This window comes from Adelges cooleyi, unplaced genomic scaffold (genome assembly GCF_023614345.1).
Source record: "Adelges cooleyi isolate 19-005CV unplaced genomic scaffold, UGA_ACOO_1.1 ACOO_flye_CR_arks_rails_tigmint_CR_PRNA_21, whole genome shotgun sequence".
In the NCBI taxonomy this organism is placed as follows: domain Eukaryota; kingdom Metazoa; phylum Arthropoda; class Insecta; order Hemiptera; family Adelgidae; genus Adelges; species Adelges cooleyi.
Window position 1 is genome coordinate 3524524 of NW_026095871.1, and position 21470 is coordinate 3545993.

The following is a 21470-nucleotide window of genomic DNA, read 5'->3' on the forward strand; positions in this document are numbered from 1 at the left end:
GACTTTTCATTATGTCAATATTTCAATAATTAGAATTTAATTTGAATAAAAACCTCAGTATTTCCCAAACGCATTATAATTAGGTCATGATTATGTAGGCAAATAATAATTGATGAGCGTGGCATGTTTTATTTCAGAGTCATCCAAGTACCACATGATGTATGATCAACAAACAGGGAATGTTGTTCTTACTATCAATCATATCGGTCCAGGAGACGAGGGCGAATACACGTGTTCGGCCCGGAATCAATACGGTGAAGCCATTTGCTCAGTTTTCATTCAACCAGAGGGTAAATAAATAGCTAATTTATTAATTTGATGTTATTCAAAAAACATTATTGTAATATCACATCCTATTTCTAGGACATACTGTACAACAAATACCACAGAATAAGTACGGCTCGCAAAGAGTCCAGCAAACGCAAAACACTCTCTACTCAAATAATTACCACACTCTCGAAGAAGTAATATAAATATTATATATATATATACAAACGAGAATGGTGTTTTTAATTCTGACATTTTTTAAATTATAATTCAAGGACTTTAAAGTCGATACCTTCGAGTACCGATTACTCCGCGAAGTCTCTTTCAGGCAATCAGTTACCAAAAGGTATTTAGGCGAACAAGACGTGAAGTTTACCAGCAGCGCTCATCAAGGTCCTGTTGTAGCACCTCAAGTACTTCAAAAACCACGTAACTCGAAATTAATGGAAGGATCGAACGCAACATTCACGGTGAAAGTATCAACAGCTAAGGACACTCGGGTATGAAGATAATCAGTTGGATCAATATTTGTTTAACAAGTATTATTTTATGTTTTGTTTACAGTTAACTTGGTTCAGAAACGGTCAGAGACTCGTGAATGGACCAAAACATCAGATAAACTTTACCAATCAACTAGCTACGCTAAATATCCCGGAAGTTCAATGTGAGGATTCAGGCCATTACACATTACTTGTCGAAAACCCACAAGGATGTGTAGTTTCGTCTGCATACCTTGCAGTTGAATCAGTTCCAATCGTTTATGATCGGTCAGAAGACAAGTGAGTTTGCATTTAAAATAATTATTATTATTCGGCTTAATTTATTTATATCGGCTTATGTTTTTTTAGAGAGAATATAGTTACCAAAACTCAACACAACAAGCTAGAGTCGGTAGAAGCTGTTGAGGGTAAAATGTTGGCGCCGAACTTTGTTAGAGTCTGTGGCGACCGAGACGTGACGGAAGGGAAAATGACACGTTTTGAAGTCCGAGTTACAGGGAAACCGTACCCTGAAGTGTCTTGGTATATTAATGGTCAAAATATTAAAGATGACGCTACTCATAAAATATTGGTCAACGAGTCCGGCGATCATTGTTTGATGATAACTAACGTATCCAAAGCAGATGCCGGTCAAGTAGTCTGCGTAGCTAGAAGCAGATCAGGAGAAACTTCTTTCCAAGTAATTACTTCACAATAAAATAACAATAATAAGCTTAATTTTATCCATATGTTTGACTTAAACAAAAGTTACTAAATAATTACTTGTAAAACTATGAAATTTGCTTTCTTAATAGATAACTATTTTAAGATTGTAATTTATGAATTCATAAGGGTTAAACAATATTTTTTTATTTTTTATTTGTTTAGTGTAAATTGGGTGTTGTTGAAAAGGAATTAGTTGTCGCTCCAAAATTTGTGCAACGTTTTACACCTGCCAATGTAAATGAAGAAGAACCTGTTACGTTGAGTGTAAGAGCAGTAGGAACGCCAGTACCCAGAATTACATGGCAAAAGGTATGGGAACAATTTTCACCGAGCTCAATAACTTGAACTATATGATTTCTCCGTTGTCTTTCTTTAGGATGGTGTGATGGTAAGCGAAATACCTGGCAAGTTGGCACTTTGGACCGAAGGCGGAGGATCAGTTTTAGAAATCGCAAGCGCATCTCCTGCAGACGCTGGTTGGTATCAGTGCACAGCTCAGAATACTGCGGGATCAACTGCTACACGAGCCCGTTTGAATGTCATAAGAAAGCCTGAACCTAGCGACTATGAAGATAAAAGACTTAGGTTCCCAAAACCAACTAGGGTAATCGAACCAGAGTAAGTTGTGAAAGAAAACAAAAATGCTTTACAATTTCTTATATTAAAGATATTTTTACTAAATTGTGATTTTGTATGATAATGAAGGCCTGAGCCGGAACCAGAAGTTGTTTTCTTGAAACACGTTGAAAGAGCAAAACACCAAACTTCTCGACCAGAAGAAGATAAAATTTACCCACCACCACGGTTTATTGTGCCTTTGTCCAATATTTCACAGCACGAGGATGGACGAATTCATTTTGAGGCAAGAATTGAACCAGTAGGGGATCCATCCATGAATGTCGAATGGTTTGTTAATGGTTATCCACTGAAAGCTAGTAAGTATTTACAAAACTGCGATACGGTAATTGTTTTTAAAGTAAAACATTACTGGTAAATTATTTTTTTTAGGTTCTAGAGTAACTACTCTATTCAACTACGGATTCATAGCTTTAGATATTTTAAGTATAATACAGGACGATGCTGGAGAATACACTTGTAGGGTAACGAGCAACTCGGGTACAGCTCAATCTTTGGCTGTGCTCGGTGTTCAAGGTAAGTTATTATTACTTATGGGGATTTAAAAATAAGTGATTGCACATCTTTTGTTCGTAGGCCGAGATGAAATAGATAAGTCGAGTCAATATCCAGATAGTTTGAAGTACATTGAACAGTTAGAAGATTATTCCAAATATCAAAGAACTGATAGTTATGAAGAAGTTCAGCCCGTACCACCAACGTTTGTTCGACCTCTTCACGATATGGGTGATTTGAATGAGGGAAGATACGCTCACTTTGAAGCTCAACTTAACCCGGTCAGTGATCCAACTATGAAGGTGGAATGGTATAAGGACGGCAAGCCTATCACAGCAAGTATGTGGTTTTATATTATTTATTGTATTTTTAGTTTATTCACTTTTTGTTAATAATATCGCAAATTAATAATACGATCTTAGGTTCACGTATAACGACCATTTTTAACTTTGGATACGTCTCATTAAACATAATGCATCTCCGCACTGAAGATAGTGGAGAATATACTTTACGAGCAATTAACCGTTGGGGTGAAATTATGAGTACTGCTAGACTTAATGTTATAGGTAAATACTTTTGTAGTTGTCTTATTAAATAAACGATGTTGACACAGTCATTACTCACTGAGGTAATTATATTTTTAATGTTATTGCAGCTCACAGCAACATTACAGGTGATCTAGGTTATCCGGAGCAACAAAGATATATTGAACAAACCGAAGCGTTAGAAAAATCTTACCAACAACATAAAAATCAAGAATATAAGACAATGGTACCAGAAAGTGTTGCGCCACCACAGTTTAAAACGCCAATTAAGGACCAAATAAACGTTAAGGAAGGTGGTTTCGCTCACTTTGAAGCAAGATTAGAGCCATTGGGTGACTCAACGCTTCAAGTGGAGTGGTTAAAAGATGGAAAACCAGTCGAAGCCAGTAAGACTTAATACGAAAAAATGTTGATAATATCACTATTTAATGTTTCTATATATTTTTAGGTTCAAGAATGACTGTTTTCTTTAACTTTGGATATGTTGCATTGACCATTAAACAGGTTACGTCATTTGATATTGGCACATATACTTGTAGAGCTTACAATAACCTTGGCGATGCTTCGACGTCTGCAGCGTTAACTGTACTTACGAGAAAGGATATAGTACAAGACAGTCAGTATCCGGGAGGCATAGAAAAGTTTCAATATTTGGAAGACTCTAAGTAAGATTGACTTGTAACGGTTGTATTCGGCTATAAATTATAATTTTAACGAAATGTTAGGAAAAACAAACGCAAAGCCGAAGAAGAGACAATAGTTACTCAAAAGCCTAGATTCCTTGGACCATTAAAAGGCACTAACAAAATAGCAGAAAGCCAAAGAGCTCATTTCGAGGTTCGAGTGGAGCCACAAAATGACGTTACAATGAAGGTAATTAGTACAATTATATTTTTATTAGGTTTTATTAAACATCTAACAATTAAATGTAATGGTAAATAGATTGAATGGTACTTCAACGGACGATCTATAATGAGCGCTAATAGAATTCAAACGTATCATGATTTCGGCTATGTAGCATTGGATATACTAAGTGTTAGGGCGGAAGATACTGGTACATATGAGGTTGTAGCCAGAAACGCTATTGGAGAAGCTCAGTTATCTACAACTATGCAAGTGGAAGGTAGACCGACAAAAAATAATATAATAATTGTGCTGTAAGTAACTAAAATTCAATTGCAATTTTTAGTTCGTGCTAATATTGATACAACTACTATGCACCGCGGAGTGGTTGAAAAAGCTCCATATCTTGAAGCGAGAAAGTTTACTGAACCTCAATACGACATTGAAGAAATTTCTAAATCAAAACCGATATTTATTCAACCTTTAAGTGATCCTCAACCAGTCAATGAAGGCAAAAACGTTCACTTAGAATGTCGTCTTGAACCAATGGGTGATCCCACTATGCGTGTAGAATGGTTCCAAAATGGAAAACCGGTTACAGTTGGTAAGTTGTATTTCAAATTAAAAAATAAATTTACATATAAATTACTTATAGTTATTGGTATTGTTTTTTTATCTGAAAAATAAATACTTCCAATGAGTTGTACTACATTTAAATCAATGTATCTATTTATAAAACGTGTATAATTTGATCGATAACGTGTATGTACAATTAATTTAAATTATACAATTTTGTTTTTTTATTATAGGCTCGAGATTCCGTACTTATTACGACTTTGGCTACGTGGCTTTAGATATTATTCACGTGACATCAATTGATTCTGGAGAGTATACCGTCAGAGCTACAAATCATTTAGGATCTGCTCACACATCAGCATGTGTTAATGTAGGTTGCATTTATTATATAAAATATACATATACATTTAAATATTATATTAACTCATATTTAATAGATCATCTCTCGTTCGGGTATACTGACTGAGAGTCAAAACGAATACGCGTTGGAACAGATTCAGTTATTAGAAGATGCTTCGAGGTATCAAAAAATGGTTATTGATGATGAAACTGTTATGCAAGCACCTCAATTTACAAAATCATTGCATAATATACAAACATCTGAAGGCACAAATGTGCATTTGGAATGTAGATTAAAACCCATCGGAGATTCAACAATGAGAGTTGATTGGCTTGTAAATGGGCGATCTGTAAAAATTGGTCACAGGTTCCGTCCAGCTTATGATTTTGACTATGTGGCGTTAGACATACTAAGCGTATATCCCGAAGACTCTGGAGTTTATACTTGTCAGGCAAGAAATGAAATGGGCGAAGCAGTGACGTCGAGCTCAGTAAAAGTGATAGCTAAAAAGGACTTGATACTGGATACCCAAAATCCAAGTGGTTTAGAAAAAATCCAATACTTAGAAGATACGTCGAGATACAAAAAAGCAGAAATGTTCGACGAAGAAGTGAAAATCATGCCTAGATTCTTAACTAAGCCAAAGAACGTAGAAAATCTGAAAGAAGGACAACATGCTCACTTCGAATGTAAACTTGAACCAGTCACTGATTCTAATCTAAAAGTTGAATGGTTCAAGAATGGACGGCCAATTATAATTGGTAAGTATTATATTCTATAAAAAGTACACAGTTTACTAATACATCTGCTTTATAGGCCATAGATTTAGACCTATTCACGACTTTGGATATGTTGCGTTGGATATAATTGATTTGATTGAAGAAGATTCAGGCACTTATACTTGCCGTGCTATCAACTTAATTGGAGCAGATGAAACCAACTGCCATTTGTCGTGTAGAGGTAGTATTAGCAATCAAATTTAATTGAATATAATAACAATGTGTTTCTCATTTTTGTTACGTTTAGGTTCAAAGGCCATAGTGACAGAACCACAAAATGAAATGGGACTTGAACAAATACAATACCTCGAAGAGCGAACCCGCTACCATAGAAAAGAGGAAGTAGAAGAAACCACTACACAAGCACCGATTTTCACTACTTCATTGAAAAATTGTGACATAAAAGAAGGACAGAGGGCTCATTTTGAATGCAGACTTATACCTGTATCCGATAGCACCATGAAAGTTGAATGGTTCCATAACAATGTGCCGATTAAATTTGGGTCTCGTTTTACCGAAACCAATAATTTCGGATTTGTCGCTTTTGATATTTTACAATGTCTACCAGAAGATTCAGGAACGTACACGTGTCGCGCTACAAATTGGCTGGGTCAATCGATTACATCTGGAAACCTTAACGTACAATGTATGTATATAATACACCCAATTACCACCAAATGTACTAAATATTCAATGTTTATTTGCAGCGAGAAAATCAATATACTTGGAATCGCAACACCAAGAAGCTTTAGGCCGTTTATCTCAGCTTGAGAACGCTAATCGCTATCAGCGCCATTCAGTTATCGAAGATGTAGTTACACAAGCACCAGTTTTTACTCAACCAATGAGAGACTTAAAAACTGTTGAAAGCCAATCCGCTCATTTCGAAGCCAGATTAATACCGGTTGGTGACGATAAGCTGAAAGTAGAATGGTTAAGGAACGGAATACCCATTCAAGCATGTGCGTATAAACATTATACCTACTTGCGTTATTTATAGATTTACAATAAGCAATTTATTTGTTTTTACAGCTAATCGAGTAACTACGATGCACGATTTCGGTTATGTTGCTCTTAATCTCAAATATGTGTACCCAGAAGATTCTGGTACATACACGTGTAGAGCTGTAAATGAACTCGGACAAGCAGTGACTTCAGCCACTCTAGACGTGCAATGTATGTGTGATTGTAAGAGTATAAAACAGATCACTAATTGTTAAATTTATAATTTGTTATAGCTAAAGCTTCACTTCAGTTGGAAAGCCAACACGAGGCAGCTCTGTCAAAACTCAGGCAACTTGAAGACCAAAGTAAGTACCAGCGGTCAGAAGAAAAGGAAATTGAAGTCACTGAAGCACCCAAGTTCATTGTACCTTTGAATGGAACCGAACACATATCGGAAGGCCAAAGTGCCCATTACGAATGCCGCATAGAACCTTATCCAGACAATACATTGAAATTAGAATGGCTGCATAACGGAAAACCCTTACAAACGGGACATCGGTTTAGGACAACTTATGATTTTGGATTTGCATCTTTAGATGTACTTTCTGCTCTACCGGAAGATTCTGGAGAATATACTTGCAGGGCAATAAATAAAATTGGCCGAGCTGAGTCTTCCGTTAAGTTAGGAGTACAATCTCGTGCTTCCATTATACGCGAATCGCAGCACCAAGGAGCGTTGCAAAAAATACAATACTTAGAAGACGATTCGAGATACAAGCGCGCTGCAGCTGAAGAAGTACTTGCAACTGAAAAACCACAATTTGGCCGCCCTCTTAAAAATGTCGAACATCTACCGGAAGGCAAAAGTGTTCATCTTGAGGCAACGTTAATTCCTGTTAATGACCCAACTATGAAAGTAGAATGGTTTAGAAATGGAATACCAATTCCGCAAGGTCATAGATTTAAGACGACCTACGATTTCGGATTCGTTGCTTTAGATGTACTTTATGCGTATCCAGAAGATTCAGGCACATACATGTGCAAAGCCAAAAATGCCGCCGGTGAAGCAGTAACTACTTGCATTGTAACAGTTGATTGTAAGTTTAAGTGTACCTTTCAAATTTCACGGGTTCAAGTTATACTCATTACAAACTATAACTTTTAGCTAAAGCCGGACTACAATTGGATACATTAGATGAGGACAGATTGAAAAAAATCAAACAACTCGAAGCTTATGAAAGACCTGCTGCTAAAGAGGCTGAGTTTGAATTACAAAAACCAGTGTTCCTCACACCTTTAAACAGGTAAAATATAATTTTAAATCATATATAATATGTTTTCAAAACAAAATATATCTATATTTATTAAATTTAGCCTGGAACTGAAAGAAGGAGAACACGCTCATTTAGAAACCAGAATAGAACCGATTAACGATACAGACTTGACGATTGAATGGTTTGTTAACGGAGTATCAATTAAAACTGGTCATCGGTTTAAAACTACACATGATTTCGGTTATGTCGCTCTTGATATACTTTATGCTTATGGAGAGGACTCGGGTACTTACATGTGTAAGGCAACTAACAAGCAAGGAGAAGCCGTGAACACTTGTCAAATTAACGTTGCTTGTAAGTGAAAAACTGTTCAATTAGGATTTATGTAATATTAAGGCACGTATTTAAATTTAAAAGTAATTTAATTTCTTTAGCTCGAAGGAGCATTTATCTTGAAACGCAACATCCTGATGGTCTCGAAAAAATTCGAGAACTGGAAGCTCAAGGACGACCAGCTAAACTTGAGATAGATGAGCCTCCACCAATGGCACCCGTACTAACGGAGCTCTGGGTTTGTACTATTTTATTTATTTTAATACTTTAAGCTTCGATGTCGAGTTAAGATGAATTATACGTATGTTTTTTTAATAATTTAAAAATATCTCTAGTCTTTATTTATTAATATTTCATGTTTGAAAATTAGCCAAGAGCTGTAGTATATATTTAATTTGTAACTGCTAGTTTTGACAAAATTAAAATATAATAGTATTCTTGGCGTCTTTTCAATTATATTTTGCTTATAAATATTATACTTGAATGTTAATTTTTTTTTGAAATATATATTGCACCCCCGCTTAAAAAGTGAGACAACTCGAAAAACATGATTTTCGAGGTTATTATAGCATATTTTACATAAATATCATATCTTTAGTGTGTAAAAACGTCATAAGTCTATTATTATTTTTCACCGATAGATGGCGCACGTCCCTTTTGGTATTACAATATTTCACATCATGTTGTACTTTTTTAAATGACTATTCGAAAATGGCATTTTTCCAGTTGTGTCAATTTTTTAGCGGGGGTGCGATGTATTATATATATATAAATATATATTAGGGTGGCACTTAAAAATAGATTTTTTACGGTACTAAATTGGTACTAATGTTCTTAAAAAAGTGTTAAACATTTAAATCCCTTATCCCTGGGCCTCACAAGTTGAGTTGGAAAGTAATTTTTAAAAAAAAGGTGAAATATTCGCTACATTTTTTCTGATGGTCAATCCACAATTATAGAAGTGTAACCATTGAATAGAATATTTTAAGAGGATTAAAAAAAAGTGCTTTAAAACAATAATGAAAAAATGTTTAGGGCACTACTGAGGTAGCTGAAGGAAAAACAGCCCACTTTGAGTGCCAAGTCAAACCGATTCACGATTCAAATTTAAAAGTGGAATTTTTCCACAACGACAAACCACTGGGCTCCGCTTCTCGGTTCCATACAACCCACGACTTTGGTTATATATCATTAGATATCGGTCATGTTGTGCCTGAAGATGCAGGGAAATATACAGTTAAAGCTACTAATGCTCTGGGACAAGCCGTTTCTAATATTACCTTGAAGGTTCAAGGTAAAGTAATATTTATATTATTGTCACTTATGTAACTAAAACGTTTTGATGTTCCCATTTAGATAGTGGAAGTATTATTTTGGATTCTCAAAGGCCAGAAGGACTTGATAAAATTAGAGAACTTGAACTGGCGGTACCATTTAAACGCCCTGATTATTCAGAACCGATTACAAAACAAAGACCAATGTTTACTCATCCTTTACAAAATATTGACAGTATTAATGAAGGGCAAACGGCTCATTTTGAATGTCGTCTTATTCCGGTTGGCGATGCAACTATGACTGTCGAATGGTTCAGAAATGGGCAACCATTAGAAACGAGTACTAAATAATTAAAAATATCACTATTATCGAGCCAAAAGTTATGACATTTATTTAATTTTAGGTTCAAGAATCACGAAGTCATATGACTTTGGTTACATATCATTAGATATTTCTCACGTCAGAGACGAAGACAATGGAGTGTACAGTTGCAAAGCTACAAATGTTCTAGGGGAGGCAGTCACTACAGCTTCCATGCACGTTAGAAGTGAGTTTCATATCTGAAATTATATCGTTTAAAAAAAAGTATAATATCTAACCTTGGTGTCGTTGCTTTCAATAGCCAAAGACGATATTCAACTAGAAAGTCAACACCCCGAAGGACTGAAAAAAATTGTCGAGTTGGAACGCAGCGAACCGATGAAACGAGAGGAACTGGAAAGAGTTTTTGAAAAACCCATTTTCACTCAACTCCTTACCGGACCATCAGAACTTATTGAAGGACAACATGCTCACTTTGAATGTAGAGTGGTGCCAGTTGGAGATCCGACTTTACACTTCGAGTGGTATGTCAATGGAGTTGAGCTAAAAATGGGTAAATATACAATCAATATTAAGAAATTTTTTTAAAATTAAAATTATCTAATTATAAAACGTTCAATTATCAGGATCGAGATTCCACACAACACATGATTTTGGTTTTGTCACACTTGACATAAGCCAAACTGTTGCTGAAGATTCTGGAGTTTATACGTGCAAAGCAATTAACAGGGCTGGAGAAGCTGTATCTTCCACTTCACTAAAAATAAGAGGCAAGTACTTAAACGTAAAACGAATTAATTCTACTTGTGAAATTGTATAAGACCGGTATTAATATTATAAAGTGTATTTGCTTAGACCGTTCATCGATTGTACGGGAACCATTGCAACCAGATTCATGGGAACAAATTCAATTGAAAGAAGCAGAAATGAATAGAGTACCAGAGATGTTTATAGATACGAGACCCCAACAAGCTCCAGTATTTACTACTCATTTGCAAAATCAAGATAGTCTTGTAGAAGGTCAGCACGTTCATTTAGAAGCTCAAGTAGAACCTAGAGCAGATCCTAATCTCAGAATAGAATGGTTCAAAAATGGGGAATCGTTGACAACTGGTTAGTATAATATTTTGTATTTTTATTTAAATTTAACTGGATAGTATAAAACAAACTTAATGTAATATATACATTTTTTTTTCATTCTAGGTTCAAGAATAAGGAGTACCTTTGATTTTGGGTTGATCACTTTAGCGATAAACAGTTTGAGACCCGATGATTCAGCTATTTATACTTGCAAAGCTACAAATTTATTGGGTGAAGCTGTATCGACATGCACTTTAAAGATAGTAGATACCAACTGGCTTTTGAGCAATACTTTACATCCCGATTCTCTTTCAAGAATAGAAGCTTTGGAAAAACCACAACCTGGACGACCTGAAGGTCCTGAGCCCGTGTATGAAAGCCCAGTATTTATATCACATCTCAATAATTGGGAGTGCAAAGAAGGCAGCGATGCTCATTTTGAATGTCAAGTGGAACCATCCAAAGATCCTACAATGAAAATAGGTTCGTAATTCCTAATTGTAAATACAATAAAATGTACTAAACCCTAATTTACATATTTATTTCCGCTTCTTTACGAATTAGAATGGTTTTTAAATGGAAAACCGCTTCAAACTGGGTCGAGATTTAAACCATCCTACGATTTTGGCTTCATTACGTTAGATATTAAACAAGCACTTGCAGAGGATTCTGGAATTTATACTTGTAAAGCAACTAACGACAAGGGATACGCAGTGACGACTGGAACTCTAAAATGCACTGGTATACAAAATTATTACTGTTGTTTTATTTGTTTATATATTATTATTATTGTTAATTGTATTATCTAATAATTATCTTTTTTATTGAAAAAATTACATATTTGTGATAGGTTTCCAAGGCATACACTTAGACACACAACATCCTCAAGGTATTACCGGACTGGAAAAAGTACAGCAAGTTGAAGATACTTTGGCTCATAAATATCAACGTCAACCATCTTTGCCCGAAGCTGCTTACCCAAAACCTATATTCATTGTACCACTGGAGGCTGAGTTTATACTCCCTGAAAGTGCACCACTTCATTTGGAAGCTCGAGTTGAACCGAAAGACGATCCCAGTTTAAAAATTGAATGGTATTTTAACGGACAAGTACTTGATTTAGGTAATGAAGATTTTTGTAAATTTATTTTATTTTTGAATTCCATATGATTTAATAACTTAATAACTAATACCATGTTTAGGATCTCGGTTTAAAACTAACAATGATTTCGGATTTGTCACATTGGATCTTACTGATGTATATGATCGTGATCAAGGAGTGTACACGTGCAAGGCTTACAACCATTCTGGTGAAACGTATACTTCAACTACAGTGTATTGTAGTAGCAAAGATGGTTTAATTGAGCATACTCAACATCCTAAAGGAGAAGAAGGTTTAGAAAAAATACAAAATTTAGAAGAATCCTTACAAAAGCCAAAACAAGGAGTAATTGATAAAGAAACTGGACATGCTCCTGCATTCACATCACAAGTAACAACCATTTTTAATTAATAATATTATTGCTGGTATGGCTAATTATTTTTTAACTATTGTTTTATAATAATTACAGTTTAAAGATCTCGGATTTTTAAGTGAAGGTGAAATCGCTCATTACGAAGCATCGTTGATACCGGTTGGTGATCAAAAAATGAAGGTCGAATGGTTCTATAACGGAAAAGTGATCGAAGCAAGTAAGTCATCGATAAAAAAAAATATGTATATTAGAACTGTTTAACATATTACGCTTACACAATTAGGTCACCGTATTCGCACAATTTACGCTTTTGGAATGGTTGTACTTGAAATACTCGGCACAAAGATCATTGATACTGGAACTTACACATGTAGAGCAACTAACGATTATGGTACAGCTGAAACAAGTGTCACTCTAGAGTGCGTCGAAAGAATAACTGGTCAGAAACCAAAATTTACGTCCCAAATCGAAAGCCTCGAGGGACTAAAAGACGGCGATTCTGCTCATTTCGAGTGCACTTTAATACCCGTCAATGATCCCGACTTGAAAGTGGAGTGGTTCCATAATGGCAAACCGTTGTTGCACAAAAATCGCGTTAAAATGATTTCCGATTTCGGCTATGTTGTCATGGATATTGCTTATGTACAAAACCACGATGCGGGAGAATACGTTTGCAAAGCAAGTAACAAGTAAGTCATTGAAGTTGTTGTATGTCAAGCATAACTAAATAATAATCACATTTTATTCATCTAGATACGGCGAAGACACTACTAGAGCTAAAATTCAGTGTTTCGGCAAAGGAGGAGTGTATGTAGATTCATTGCAACCCAGTTCTTTAGCCCGCATCCAAGAACTTGAGAACCCTGTAGGTGCTCAGCGATCACCTTCTATTCCAGTATTAGAAGCGCCAAAATTCGTTAGTCAGATAACAGATATAACCAATTTGAAAGAAGGCCAAAGCGCTCACTTTGAAGCTCGCGTTACTCCTGTCAACGATCCAAATCTTGTTGTAAGTCTAGCACCTGGTATAATTTATTTTTAATTTCTTCAAAACGTATTTTTTTTTTAAATTTGTTTGAAGGTTGAATGGTATTTCAACGGCGAGAAGTTGCAGCACGGTCACCGGTTTAGGACATTCCATGATTTCGGTATTGTGATTTTGGATATACTTTGTTGTTACGAAGAAAACTCTGGAGTTTACGAGTGTAGAGCTTTCAATAAAGTCGGATCAGACAGCACTAAAGCAAAGCTTCGTTGCTTATCAAAGACGAATCTTATATTAGAATCACAACTCCCTCAGGGAATGGAAGGAGGACTAGAAAAAATTCAAACTCTTGAAGATTCAACGATGAAAACTAAAGGCGAAAGAGCGTCTGCAGAAACTCGCCAGGCTCCAATATTCACAGAACCACTATCCAATATTGACAGTCTTCGAGAAGGCGAAAGCGCACATTTTGAAGGTCGTTTGACACCTATTGACGATCCAAACTTAAAGGTAATTTTTATAACTTTTAATACATATTATATATGATATTTATGAATATTGATATTTACGATTAATAGGTTGAGTGGTACTGGAACGGTAAACCATTAAAAGCGGGATCCAGATTCAGGACGTTCTGTGAATTTGGGTTTGTTATATTGGAAATTTCTCCTGTATACCCTGAAGATTCCGGAGATTATTCGTGTCGTGCAACTAATAACTACGGGGAAGCAGTTTCAATATCTAGCATGAAAGTTCAAGGAAAAAGAAGCATTATCATGGAGTCTCAGCTTCCTAAGGGAATGGAAGGAACTATCGACAAAATTGCCGAACTCGAAGGTCTTGGTCAGTCAAAAGCGATAATTGAAACCGAAGACGAAATGGGAAAAGCTCCAGAGTTTATAACTACACCGGCAGACCTTAGTTTACCAGAAAACTCGCTATCACACTTTGAATGCAGACTTTTACCTGCGAACGACCCGAGTATGGTGGTAACTTGGTTCCACAATGGCAAAGTGCTGTCGGCCGGATCACGTATTAAGACGATCAATGACTTTGGTTTCGTCATCTTAGAAGTAGCCGGTGTTTACATACGAGATTCTGGTCTATATACTTGCAAGGTAAATACTTTATTCAATTTTAATACCTCTTGAGTCGTATAACATTTTTTAATAATAAACATGTCTTTTTAAAAATGTATTACAAATATATATATATACATATCTTCAATTGATTAACGTCAACGTTGTCCCTCTTAGGCCACTAATAAACATGGGGAAGCTACTGTAACATGCAAGCTGCAAGTGAAAGGTCGACAAGGTATTGTTTTGGAACCTCAGTTGCCAAATAATTTCAGAACCGGTACAGAGAGCATACAAAAACTCGAAGAGAATATGTATAAAAAGGAAGAAACTTTGACTGAAGACGAGAAACCTAATCCACCGAAATTCATCGTAGAACTGAAGGTAATGTTCGCATAAAAAATTCGAAAACATAATATTATTTTTACATAATGAGTTATTTTTTAGGATGCATTGGACGTCCAAGAAGCTAAATCTGTGCGTTTCGAGTGTAGAGTCGAACCGATTAACGACCCAACTCTACGCATCGATTGGTTCTTTAACGGAAAACCTTTTGCCACGGGTTCACGAGTTCACGTAGTAAATGATTTTGGCTTTATTTCATTAGACATGGATTATGTGTACTCTCGAGATTCCGGCGAATATATATGCAGAGCGACCAATAAATGGGGAACGGCGATAACCAAAGCAAACTTGACGTGCACAGCCAAACTGAACGTTATATTAGATTCTCAATTGCCCGATGGTATGAGTGGTGAAAAACTGAAAGCGTTAGAACAGGGGCCCGTTCAAGAAAAAATAGTTCCAGATGAGATAGAAGCTATACCGCCTAAATTCTTATCGCAGGTAATGCAAATTTCATAGTTATTATTGGTTTTTAATAATATACGGTCATTGTAATTAAACATATTAAATACAATTTTACAATAAATGTAAGGGTTCTAATATTTATCTATTGAAATCTTGTTGTTTGTAGATCGAATCGGCGACAGTCGAGGAAGCTAGTTCGGTGCATTTTGAAACGAGAGTAGAACCCAAAAACGATTCAAAACTCAGAGTGGAATGGTACAGAAACGGAAAACCTCTTCCGTCGGGACACAGATACAAAACATTATTTGATCTGGGCTTTGTTTCTTTGGATATATTATCCATGTATGCTGAAGATTCCGGAGAATATGTATGTAGGGCTGTAAACGACCACGGCGAGGCTATAACTAAAGCTATGGTTACATGTAAACGTGAGTGCAGTCCCACGATAAAATATTTAATTATATTTGACATTCTCAAATTAAAAATATAAACGTGTTTTTCATTAGAATTACCGACAATTTTATTGCAAAATCAAGTACCGAAGGGTATGAAAAAGTCTGAGGCATTGACTCAAATGGAAGCGGCTATTAAAAAGTATACTTCTGAAATACATTTGACCGAAGACGATTTGTACGAACCGGAAAAGAAGCAACCACCAAGGTAAATTAAATAAATTATCAGAAACATATAAACTAAGTAAACAAATTTGGAAAATAATTTTAGGTTCGTAACCCAAATCAACGATCAATTATCATTAGTCGAAATGGAGTCGACCAAATTCGAATGTCAACTCGCTCCAGTGGGTGACCCTAACATGAAGGTTGAGTGGTTCTTAAACGGAAAGCCATTAAGACACAGTACGTTGTTAGTTGTTGTTAAATATCATTACCAATTAATAATCCTTTCTTCTCAATATCAGAGAACCGATTCAATCCAATTTATGACTTCGGTTATGTCGCCATGAACTTTGGATGGGTGTACCCAGAGGACAGTGGAGAATATGTTTGTAGAGCTACGAATTTATACGGACAAGATGAAACTAGAGCGATGATAAAAACGGCCGGTAAACCCGGTATCATTTACGAGTCACAGCTTCCGAAGGGAATGAAGAGCATTGAAAAAATCCGAGAAATGGAAGCTTCGTGGCAAGTGTAAGTATACAGCAGCATCGTATGGGGTTAATATTTAAAATTAATATTTATATGTATTTTTTAACACTTGAAGATTACCCGAAGAAAAAGAAGAAGAAGAAAAACGCAGGGAACCACCACAGTTTGTGAGCAAACCCGAACCCGTGACCATATGTGAAGGCGATTGGGCTAGATTTTGCTGCAGAGTTACTGGATTCCCTAGACCAAGAGTCATGTGGCTGGTCAACGGTAATACTGTAGTTAATGTAAGTTGTTACCAAATAGAAAAAAGTAGAAAATGGGAGTTTGTCCAATTAGACATAACACGCTTGTTGTGACTAAAAAATCACGTTGCTTCGCAGGGTATGCGTTATAAATTAAACTACGACGGAATGTGGCACTTGGACATACCGAAAACGAGACAATACGATCATGGAAAAGTCGAAGTGATCGCCAGAAATTCGGTGGGAGAATCTCGCGTCGAGACCATGTTGACGGTCAAGTCCAGGCACGACGACTACAGAGGTGTATTGAAAAATTCACCGAGACGTAAGTATCACATGTATTCAAAATTATGGCCATACTCGAAGGCATATACGCATATAAACTATTAATGCTGAAATTTTGAACGGTTCAATTTGTGTTGTCGCATTACGCACATAATATAGGTGCATTTACTGTGAAAGTCTTAAAAGTGAATAATGCTTTTAAAAAAACTCATAATATTCAAGTATGTAGATTTAATAATCTTAAGCAAAATATTATACTTGTACACGCTCATACACTCACCTACATAACACAATACAATACAGCTCCTAGTTCCTCCTCCATCATCTTTTATATCAAATGTCGTTCATTTGTATCATGTCGCTTTGCTAACTTGCTAAATTGGCTTGTCAAGAGGAAGTCTTCGTAGTTTCTGTTAACTGTCTGCGGTACTACGCTTCTTGGAGTTTGGAAACAGGTATTTTATTGCTAAAAATATTAATCAATCCAATCATTTGCGGAAAATCCACCCAAACTATTAACATTTTAATATTATTACAGTTTAAATTATGGTTGAGCTTAGATTTTAACTAATTTAGTACTAGAATGTTGTTTTTGTAATTAACCATAAACCGTATCCATTTTTATCTAAAAACGTAATAATAATTGGTTTCTATGTGTATTTAGCGTGGTATGACTCCGATTTGGTTCAATACCAAAAGGATCTCCAGGAAAACGAATTGGAAAAAGTGTTTACTGAAAGGGCGTCGACCGTACAGCAGTCTGATTATGGCAGTACCGTGATATCTGCCGTTGGTGAGCACATAAAACAAAAACAATTGAGTGAACCAAAACCAGAATGGACTGAAACCGTAAAACAAAAGAAAAACGAAGAATACTACAACAAATTGAGCAGGGTAAGGCATTTCAATACACTGTCATACGCTTAGGATAACTGTACCAAATTAGTGTGTTTAATAATTATTTTTTTTATAATGTTAAGTTGGAAGGAAACCAGGTCATAAAGGAAACTAAAATACGTGAAGCATCACATCAGATGCCAATTCCTGGTGAAAAAATTGTTAGTAAAAATAAAGGAACAGCTAATGAATTCGAAGAAACTCTGTAAGTATTTCCTGTTAATATGTTGAATTTGTTTATAAAACTTTTAATTATTGGTCATTTATTTCAGGGTTAAAGAGAAAAAAGAAGAGTTGATGCCATGGCAAACGAAGATACTTAAAGCCAGAGCCGACCACGACTCACAATTTGTACCAGATCCCTCGGAGTCCTCTGTACACGGAAAAGAAGTGCATGTTTCCACGCAAAAACAAACTCAAAAAGAAGTTAGTACTAGTTAGACGTATTTGTAAATAGAACGGTGGCTCATTAGTAAACCTAACATGTAAAACATACACAATTTAATTGCATACTCTTGTGTCACTCTTAGCGGTGAATGTCACCCAGACTATCAAATGATATGTTATAAATATAATATATTATTATATCGGTCTGACGTTAACCGTTTTGAGTGCTACAGAGCATATTCATTTTTAGAATTATCCTATGAAAGAACCATTCGCTGCTGTCGTATTGACATTACACATTATTTAGCAAATCTATTTTAATCTACATGATTTTGATTTCAAATTTATTAATAGAAATCTTTATTTATAATTAGATTCAAGGTAACAAAGAAATCAACAGAAAAATAACTTCTACCGAAACCACCGAAATGGAACACAGCGGAAATACTCAAGAGAAAATGGTACAAGGAAAAGTAGTAAGTGAATGAAACGAGATAATTTCGTCCCGACTGTGTCATTAACCATATTTGTTTTTTTTAGGAACCATCAAAGCCACCAATATTCACTAAGAAAATTCAGCCTTGTCGAGCTTTTGAACAAGACCAAGCTCGTTTCGAAGTGGAATTCGATGGAGAACCATTGCCGACGATTAAGTGGTACAGAGAAGATTTCCTAATCCAAAACTCACCGGACTTCCAAATTCACACGTTCAGCACAAAATCTATTCTCGTCATTAGACAAGTTAGCCTCGTACACTGTTTACTAAGTCAGAGATGGGCAAAACATATTAATTGATAAGTTTAAGATAATATTACAAGATTAATCAAATAATTAATACATATTATCATTATAAATTTAATTTATAAAGCCATCAAATTTTAGCAAGAAGTAAATTTATAGGTGCACTATGATTAATGAACATATCAAAATCTGTATTAATGTCTACCTCTGATTATATAAAGCAATCGAAAACGAAGTTAGTGTTACTCATGCCGATCCTATAATTAAATTTTATAGGTATTCATGGAAGACTCCGGAGTTTTTGCTGTCATTGCCGAAAACAGAGGAGGAAAAGCCAAATGCAGTGCCAACTTGGTAGTCGAAGAGCGCAAACAAGTCGGCAGGAAAGGCCCGGGACCTCCAAGTTTCCTGACCACCATTCAAGGGTCGGTTGTAAAAGCCGGACAGTTGGCTAGGTTTGACGTGAAAATCAGCGCCAACAAACCTTTAGACGTATACTGGCTGAAGGTATGTATAACAAATAACAACTTTTCCTTTAACTTGACAGTCTTGGCACGAAATCTAATTTTTGAATCGTGTGTCTGTCTATGTCGTGCAGAACGGAAAGAAAATATCTCAGGACATCCGTTACAAAACGATTGATGAAGACAACCAGTATACTCTTTTGATCTTGGAAACGGCAACCGAAGACAGCGGAACTTACGAGTGCGTCGCGATCAATAACTCCGGTGAGGCGAGATGCGAAGCGCAGTTGTTGGTTCAACCTCTTGAGCAAAAAACCAAACCCAAAGGAAAACCCACTGGCAAAGAACAGGCACCCGCAATTACCCAACCGTTGTCCGGCCAAGTGATTCACGAGGGACAACCGGTCACGTTTACTTGTAAAATATCCGGCCAACCCCGTAAGTGTACACCAAACGTTATACAATTCCAAATTGTAATACTTACTCAATTGTCGTTTTCTCATCCCTAGCGATTAACGTGAAATGGCAAAAGGGTGACAAAGTGATCAAACCGTCGAAATACTTCCGGATGACGCAGGACGGCGAAACCGTGGCTTTACATATATCCGAGGTGTTCCCTGAGGACGAAGGCACTTACAAGTGTTTCGTGTCCAATGCCGGTGGTCAAGCAGTGTTGTCTGCCGATTTAAAAGTCATAGGTAATAATTAAGATTCAGATTTTTTTCTTAATCAGCAAACCAAAAACCAAAATTATGTATGTTATGCTAATGGGCTGTTTTTTTTTTAAATTTATCATTCAGTACCCGAAAATCAAGACGAAGCTCCTACGCTTAGTCCCATGAGAGATGTGGTCGTGCCGGAAGGTAGTTCTGCCCAGTTTCGCACTCAAGTCACTGGCAAGCCGCAGCCTACTATTCAATGGTTCAGAGAAGGCACTCTGATTCCGGACACGCCCGACTTCAAAGTGAGTAACCTAATTCGATATGTCGGTATTTTTTTGAACAAAGCCAAAAACAACATTTTCATGAGATGAATAAATACAGTCAACTGAGTCAAAAATATAAATATAATTTTGTATTAGGAGTAAAAAATCATTAGTAGGTCATGCGAAAATAAATCATTATAATATTATTTTTAATGTTCTGTTTTTAGAATTTAAGTAATTAAATATTAAGTATTATATATTTATATTATGCAATGTAGTCAATTCCATTGGTTCAAAATAGCTGTTATAAAAAAGCCTTACATACGAAAACCTTAAAACCAAAATAACTCGAACACATTTTATTGTGCTGGTGATTTTTGTAGACAAAATGAAAGTCTAGTTGTTGAAAGCGGAAGGGAGATAATATATATTTAGAGTGCGCGGAGAGAGAGAAAGGGGCAGTGAAGGAAGGCCAACAATACTATTTTTATTTTTTAATAAATTTAATTAAAATTAAATTAAATTAAAGCCGTTCTTTAAATAAATAAAATACTTCTTTGATGAATAATCTAGCCTATGAGTTGGCGCATTATAATAATAATCTAATAAATCCGGTTGACCATAAATTATATTATACATATTGTTGGCAAAAGCTAAACAAACAATTTTGGAAAATAAAGTTATTTTACATTATAATTTATATAGATTCTATGGCAACCTTTGTTACAGCATCGTTAACAACTCTCTGTTTTAAACGAAAAAGTCTAATTATGCTTTACTACAAAACTCAATTAAAAGAGACCCAGGGTCATATTCAATTTTGCTGATTATTATATTTTACACTTAGCAACCTTTTGACAAAAGCTTCGAACTCAGAATAAAAGAGTATTAATATTAACTTTTTTATGATAACCATTAAGTTTAAAATATTATTTAGAAATATATTATTTTATTTGAGAAAATAAATACTTCAATTTTTATATTGAGAACTATTAATGCAATATACTAAGTAGAACTAATTGTGTCATATTTTTAAATTTGAATCAATTATATTTTCACAGTAATCAGATCAATTATCAATAATAAGGTCGCTAATAAATATCCTAATTAATTCTCACTGATAGTTTTTGATACATATGATTTGTAGTAAACAC

General features: G+C 35.5%; 1 protein-coding gene across 5 annotated transcripts in view; it reads left to right on the forward strand.

Moving 5' to 3' along the window:
* Positions 1-21470, forward strand: part of LOC126834520 (titin) — a 154842-nt gene that overhangs the window by 62351 nt on the left and 71021 nt on the right. For 4 of the 5 annotated variants that reach the window (XM_050566496.1, XM_050566497.1, XM_050566498.1 and 1 more), the window contains exons 41-99: positions 138-290; positions 364-464; positions 543-767; positions 832-1046; positions 1116-1446; positions 1635-1781; positions 1849-2090; positions 2178-2407; positions 2481-2624; positions 2685-2942; positions 3026-3169; positions 3259-3534; positions 3597-3813; positions 3874-4021; positions 4091-4271; positions 4338-4595; positions 4801-4937; positions 5005-5668; positions 5724-5867; positions 5934-6332; positions 6394-6648; positions 6719-6862; positions 6925-7728; positions 7797-7935; positions 8006-8259; positions 8340-8476; positions 9274-9532; positions 9595-9852; positions 9917-10060; positions 10136-10387; positions 10461-10604; positions 10690-10947; positions 11038-11397; positions 11479-11655; positions 11765-12037; positions 12117-12406; positions 12486-12606; positions 12673-13078; positions 13143-13398; positions 13471-13884; positions 13953-14492; positions 14631-14837; positions 14901-15299; positions 15430-15691; positions 15770-15923; positions 15987-16120; positions 16183-16414; positions 16488-16659; positions 16756-16942; positions 17295-17357; positions 17567-17796; positions 17883-18004; positions 18072-18225; positions 18561-18662; positions 18727-18927; positions 19204-19434; positions 19526-19829; positions 19901-20089; positions 20192-20355. In XM_050566496.1, coding sequence (XP_050422453.1) covers positions 138-290; positions 364-464; positions 543-767; positions 832-1046; positions 1116-1446; positions 1635-1781; positions 1849-2090; positions 2178-2407; positions 2481-2624; positions 2685-2942; positions 3026-3169; positions 3259-3534; positions 3597-3813; positions 3874-4021; positions 4091-4271; positions 4338-4595; positions 4801-4937; positions 5005-5668; positions 5724-5867; positions 5934-6332; positions 6394-6648; positions 6719-6862; positions 6925-7728; positions 7797-7935; positions 8006-8259; positions 8340-8476; positions 9274-9532; positions 9595-9852; positions 9917-10060; positions 10136-10387; positions 10461-10604; positions 10690-10947; positions 11038-11397; positions 11479-11655; positions 11765-12037; positions 12117-12406; positions 12486-12606; positions 12673-13078; positions 13143-13398; positions 13471-13884; positions 13953-14492; positions 14631-14837; positions 14901-15299; positions 15430-15691; positions 15770-15923; positions 15987-16120; positions 16183-16414; positions 16488-16659; positions 16756-16942; positions 17295-17357; positions 17567-17796; positions 17883-18004; positions 18072-18225; positions 18561-18662; positions 18727-18927; positions 19204-19434; positions 19526-19829; positions 19901-20089; positions 20192-20355 — 14006 coding nt within the window. The remainder of the gene's footprint in view (positions 1-137; positions 291-363; positions 465-542; positions 768-831; positions 1047-1115; positions 1447-1634; positions 1782-1848; positions 2091-2177; positions 2408-2480; positions 2625-2684; positions 2943-3025; positions 3170-3258; positions 3535-3596; positions 3814-3873; positions 4022-4090; positions 4272-4337; positions 4596-4800; positions 4938-5004; positions 5669-5723; positions 5868-5933; positions 6333-6393; positions 6649-6718; positions 6863-6924; positions 7729-7796; positions 7936-8005; positions 8260-8339; positions 8477-9273; positions 9533-9594; positions 9853-9916; positions 10061-10135; positions 10388-10460; positions 10605-10689; positions 10948-11037; positions 11398-11478; positions 11656-11764; positions 12038-12116; positions 12407-12485; positions 12607-12672; positions 13079-13142; positions 13399-13470; positions 13885-13952; positions 14493-14630; positions 14838-14900; positions 15300-15429; positions 15692-15769; positions 15924-15986; positions 16121-16182; positions 16415-16487; positions 16660-16755; positions 16943-17294; positions 17358-17566; positions 17797-17882; positions 18005-18071; positions 18226-18560; positions 18663-18726; positions 18928-19203; positions 19435-19525; positions 19830-19900; positions 20090-20191; positions 20356-21470) is intronic. The other variant, XM_050566500.1, reaches the window with a different exon arrangement.